At 39.3% G+C, this 6,141-nt stretch overlaps 1 protein-coding gene across 1 annotated transcript; it reads right to left on the bottom strand.

The window, feature by feature from the left end:
- Position 1: 1 nt before the first annotated feature.
- LOC102610218 (cellulose synthase-like protein D1) lies at positions 2-4,743 on the bottom strand. The gene is made up of 6 exons (XM_006489743.3): positions 3,860-4,743; positions 3,352-3,781; positions 2,845-3,225; positions 2,079-2,454; positions 1,589-1,988; positions 2-1,503 (listed from the first exon to the last, which is right to left on the bottom strand). Exons 1-6 carry the CDS (start codon positions 4,459-4,461, stop codon positions 558-560), a joined length of 3,135 nt encoding a protein of 1,044 aa, XP_006489806.2. The 5' UTR covers positions 4,462-4,743; the 3' UTR covers positions 2-557.
- Between the last annotated feature and the right edge of the window lie 1,398 nt (positions 4,744-6,141).

Below are 6,141 nucleotides of genomic sequence, written 5' to 3'. Positions count from 1 at the left end.
TGCATAGCAATAGATATAGATGGCATTGCCATCTGTTAGTCTTGACTTCCAATTACGATCATTTTCACCCATTTATAAGAGTGAAACTTCAAATGGACCTGTTCACTACACACTTATTGAAATAGGTACTGCACTTTTTCATTGCCTTAGATGCTCAGGAAATTGCTGTTGCTAGAAAAAATAATCAATAAAAAAAGTAAGCAAATTGCAGCCTTTCACCAGATCCGTAACAGTCTAATATTATACCATCAATGAAAATTTTACATAAACAAAGTTGTCCCTTGAAAAAGTAAAAAAAAAAAAAAAAGAACACTCTCATTCTAAAGATCTTTGATTGATAATCCCATAAAAAAGAAAATTATATTACATTTGCCATTACTGAAACCCAAGAATGAAGGACGTCGAATCTAACGACATAGAATTCTCTTTTGCTTTGGAAGAAAATCCCCAGGAAGAAAAGAGGGGAGAAAAAAAGGAAAAGGGAAGTAAAAATAAAGTTGTAGTGTATTCCCGGCATGGGTATTTTGTTTTTGTTTTCCTAATTTCTTTGTTCTTGCTCATTGCCCCTCCATTTCATTGGTTTTATCTGGGGGACTAACGGTTACCCAAATCAGAGACAGTGTAATGGAAAGCAAACCTGTCCAGACATATATAATTGTTGGCAGTTTTCCTCTTCTTCCCATCAATCCTTTGCAGAATGGATACATGTGAGCCAACACCCAGAAGCTGAAAAATGATCCTCCCAAAAGCTTTCCCCATTGAGGTAGTACACTGTATATTGTTCTTGAGGCTCCTATAACTAAAGCAACAATGTTCACCACTATGATTGTCAATGGTACTATGAACAGACTTGTCCATTTGATAATGTAAAGATCAGCATACATGTCTTCATCATCTTCAGCTGCAGACTTTGTTGTCAATGTGAAAGAAATTTCGATTCCAGCAATAACTTTCAGAAGACCCTGCAGGACAGCAGCTAGGTGAGCACTGGAGCCACCAATGACCCAGAACTGCTCATTTCGCCACCACTCTTCTAACCCGATGCCTGACCATTTCACTTCAAGAAGCGATATGAGCGTTAGAGTAACAGTGATGGTGAGGAGGTAACAAAGGAAAGCAATGTTTAAGTTAGGAACAATGAATTTTCCTGAGAAGTGGCACATAGCTGGAAGGAAGCAGTAAGTCACCAAGAAGATTGAAGTGAAGGGGTAAATGCCAGTGTTGAGATATGCCATTCTCTGTAAAAACTTGAGCCTCCGAGTTCCAAGAATGGCATTGTTTCGGGAGAAGAAGATTTCAACTGAACCTGTTGCCCACCTCAGAACCTGGTGTAGACGGTCAGTTAGGTTAATAGGTGCTGAACCACGGAATGCGTCACGCTTTGTAACACAGTAAACTGACCGCCACCCACGGTTGTGCATACGGTAACCTGTCACCACATCCTCCGTCACTGACCCGTAAATCCAGCCTATTCTATCTCCCCATTCAGTCTTGTCCTCATACCTGCACGCAAAATTTAAGATCTTAGTGATGTTTACATCTTTTACGTTACTCTTTACACAACTGTAGGAGTGTATCTTTAGCTTACCAACAGGAAATGACAGCAACTGCCTCCGCAACAGTGGGTGCATCGAGCGGGGGACGTGGCACGAGCAGTGAACCGGGAGGTCTGCCGTTTTTAACCGAAATGTGATCGGCCAATGGCCTGCCTTGGTATTCAGCAACTGCAATAGACTCATTGAACATGGTTGAGTTTCCAAACTTTCTTGGGAGGTCAAGGTCTGGGTGCGAAGTTAAGGGCCGTGTATCGGAGTCATCGTCATCAGTTCGTGGCGGAATATGTCCAGCTGGGGCTTTCTTTTGCCCTATTACACCTATATATTCATTTGCCCTTGGCGGGTTGAATCCGTAGAGTGCATATCGCCTGAACATGCATCCAGTTCCCACGTAAAATGGCCCTTGGATTCCGTCCAATGCTCGCATATTTCCTGTTGATCAAACACACAAGGGCCAGCGCAAATTATATATCTCATATGATTACAAAGATTTTAAGAATTTCTAATTTAGCAAATATATACCATCAAAAAAGACAGTGTTGTGATTTGCATATCGATCAGAAGGATCAATGCCTTCGAATCTCTGGGGAAATTGAATGTAGCAAATGCGATCACCACCTCGATCCATCATGAAGCACATGCCCTCCCTTATAGCAAGAGAATTATAAATGTAATGGTCACAATCCAAGTTGAGAATAAATGGTCCATTTGACAAGATTGCCGAAGCTCTAACCATGCCGTTCATGGCTCCAGCTTTCTTCTGGTGATCGTAACCTTTCCTTTTCTCACGAGAAACGTATGCAAACATTGGAATCCGAATATCAACCCCTGTAAAATCTAATCTCTTCTCGTCTGGGTAACCCATAACCGGATCGTTTTCTGGGACCTTGCTCATCACCTGTCACAAATTTTATCACTCAGTTTGCACTCTGTACTACTCACCGTGCGTACTTGTTTTTTAAAGAACTTGCGACGCAAGTAAATTATACAATCACTGTAATAGAAGAGTATCAAACGACATGTTCATCATGTTCGTTTTGGAATACAAAGAGATTCTGTCTTCGTTCCGTACAAGTATCATTCCTCTGTATTTAATTGAAAATTCTACTTTATAGGATTAATCGGACACCTAATTTATAAAAGATTTAAATACCCACTAAAATAACAAAATACAAATAATTTAGTTTATGAGGTCAAAAATATTTTATATAAATAACTCTACACAAATTGATATGCATGAAAGGATTGGTTGAAAAGTGACGTAGCAGCTTAAATTAAGTGTGATCACCTGCAAGATACCAGCATGGTCTCCCTTGGCGTGATCAGCGGTAGGGTGGAGCCACGTGCCAGGCCAGTGGGTGCCATCAGCCATCCACGTGGCCTTGGTGACATTGATTGGTTCCTTTGGTGCAGACCCACCGTTCTTTTCCATTGCCAGCGCCTTCTCTTTCATTCGCTCTCTATTGTTGTACGCTTCAGCACGACGACGTATTACCTCAGGGAGACCGTTGATCCTGACCTTAAACTCATCGTACTCCCTCTTGATCCAACGGCGATCCTTAACAAAATCAGGTCGCTTCTTGTTCCTAGTGGGGTCACCCTTAATACTAAAATAACTATCAGGATTCCTCGGCTCAATATTGTGTTTTCGGCAAAACGGTACCCACACCTTTAATTAAAAAAAATAAAAATATAATCAAAGAATAATTATAACATAGAAAAATCAATTTCAAATATTTAAAATGTCCAATTTGATGAGAAAAAAAGGCGATAAGAATCGAACACTAATGCAAACCTCAGCAAAACGAACAGCTTCAGCCATGGCCTCAAAGGTAAGTATGGCGCCTCCGTCGTCAGAAATATAAGCGGAGAGCTTCTCAATCGGATATTCAGCGGCAAGAATGGATAATATCGTGTTGGCAGTGACAAGAGGCGGCTCCTTCTCAGGATCGGCGGTGGAGACAAAGACGTCGACGCCGGGGAGGTCAGAGCGGCCTTGAGGATTGGCAGCAGAGGGAGTCTCGAACTTCTCTTTAAGTGCTTGAAGATCCGTGGATCGATGCACAGGATTGAGCTTCGGAAGAATATCTAATATCCATGAAAAAGCAAACCAAATTTCGCAAACTATAGATATTCCCCATAGCCACATCGCATCTTCATTAGGGTTTTGCACTCGCCATAGCATAAAGAAGAATAGAGCCACCAACCGCATTATTATTAACACTCTGTTCAAATTCAGATCTATTTAGATTTCATATTAAGGAAAAAAAAACCTGCATGGATACAACATGTAACATACGTACCTGTAAGGGCTGAGGATTTGAGCGGGAACCTTAATCTTCCTTGTGAGAGGTTTCCAAGGCTTGTCCATGAAATCAGACATGCTGACATCAGGACCATAACCATCCTCTTCGCTTGGTGACCAAAATGCATTTCCAATACCATACTTGCCTTTAGTTTCAAACAACCAACGGTTATGATCAAAATCCCCCGTCTGGCTCCGCAGCAGCATTGATTTATTATTAGATTTCATCACTGACATTCTTCTTTCCATTTTGGCTCCACTGTTACCACCACTCCCGCCACTGCCACCTTCCCCCTGTCCCCTCCGGGCATCGGATGGCCCGAACCGGGAGGTTTGGTACTGGCTAGGCCCGTCGGGCTTCGAGTCCGAATCCTGTCCGGAGGGTTGGTTATCGGGTGTTGGAGGCATAAGGACAGTGTAATTAATGTAGTCATTTTGGCCTGAATAATCACCCGACATGTCCAAATCTTCTTCTCTCGACAGGCTGACGACGCGTCCACTCGATGACCGGCGTGCAAACTTAACGGCCTGAGGCGGACGACCGGCGGTTGATGTTTGCTTGGAAAGTGATGATTTCTTTGGACTTGTTGGGGGCGCCATTAATAAAATTTTATGTTAATAACAATAATGTCTTTTCATGCAGGGTAATACAAATTATCATTTCTAATTTTTCTTTTTTCTTTTTTTTTATTCTCTAGAAAGGGTGAAACTAAAATGATGAAGTTGAATTGATTGGAAAAAAAGAAAAGGGGGAAGAGAATATTTGGTTTATGAGCTTTCAATGGTCTTCAATTTGGTTTCTAATTTTAGTTTTTGCTGCTGCGTTTTTTTCTCCCTTGTTTTAAGCTTGGCCTCTCTCTCTTTCTTGAGTTTAGTTCTTCTTGTTCATATAAATATATACATATATTTGTCCGACGAAACAATCAAACAAGTAACCAGGAACAACAAAATATCTAAGGAGCTAAACATTGTTTGGGATCTCTGAGAGGAAGAAAACAGATGGGAAGATTGTTCTTCATACAAGCAACCCACAAAAAGGCAATAATATAGCTTAGCCAGTATAACGATATCAATTAACTGGACAAATCAGCAATTCGATTAAAATCCATGTTGCCACGACAAACGTAACTCCCCATTGCAGGCCGAATGATCCCACAATAATTTTATGACACAAGTTAAATGTTTGTAAATTAGGTGGAGAGAATCGAAAGAAGATACATATATTTCATTTTAAATTGAATATTCAATAAAGGGGGTCTTTCATGTAGGTAATATAATTATGATGCTACAAAAAGGAAGAAAATTAATTATACGCATCACATATACACAATTTTTGGGGATTAATTTTTTCTTAATTTTACTTAATATTGTTCCTTTCCCTCAAACTGAAGAATGGAGATGAGGCTTTGTGAAAAAATTAGTGTTAAGAGTCGGAAATCTCGTGATTGTGAAATGGAACTCAAATATTAGGATTTCTAATCTCATTGATATTACTATTAGCAATATAAATAGCACTCTTCACTGTATAAAATGAAATCACCCAAATAAATGACCCTAAGTGCTTGTTTGATTACTGTTCTTCAACAGACGTCACAAATTTTTCCATTTTATTTTAATGCTTTCTAGCACATAAAATCAACAGCAGGGATAGAACCGTAAAAGCACACACCCAAAATCCATTTATGGTTACCATTGTATTGTGAAAAAATCAGGGACCTAAATTAGGTTGACTAATAGGTAGTTTGAAAGAAAATTAGAGACTTAAGGTCGTTCTTCCATTCTGATAAGAGGATATGCAAGGCTCAAAACCCTATATTCGCTCTATTGTCATCCTTAATACTAATAATAAAGAACTGAGGTGGTGAGATAATTCAATGATGTTCTATCATTCATCACGCTCGCTTAACTTAATTAAAAATTTAAAATAATCGTTTTTTTTTTCAATTCAGAAATGATCAGAAAGATTTATGCATGCTTGGAAGAATCTTCATATTTTCTTCTTATTTTTACAAGTTGTAAATTTAGGAAAGGCTTCAGCGCTAGACACGATTCAAGAGTCAAGTTAGAAGCTTAGAATAACTAATGATCCAATCACCGTTGCCTGGAACCCCATCAAACGCGGAAGACCACTTCCAAATATAAGCTAAATTGCTAATTAATTATCAACCTAACCTTTCGATGTCAAAGTCTTAAGGATCTTTTAATTTAATAATGCATTATCAATTTGTGTATTTCATTGAATAAATGTTCTTTTAATACGTATATTTTGAGTCAATTACC

Source organism: Citrus sinensis, chromosome 9 (genome assembly GCF_022201045.2).
Source record: "Citrus sinensis cultivar Valencia sweet orange chromosome 9, DVS_A1.0, whole genome shotgun sequence".
NCBI classification, from domain to species: Eukaryota; Viridiplantae; Streptophyta; class Magnoliopsida; order Sapindales; family Rutaceae; genus Citrus; species Citrus sinensis.
The sequence above is the reverse complement of the archived record's forward strand: the minus strand, read 5'-3'. Positions and strand labels throughout refer to the sequence as shown.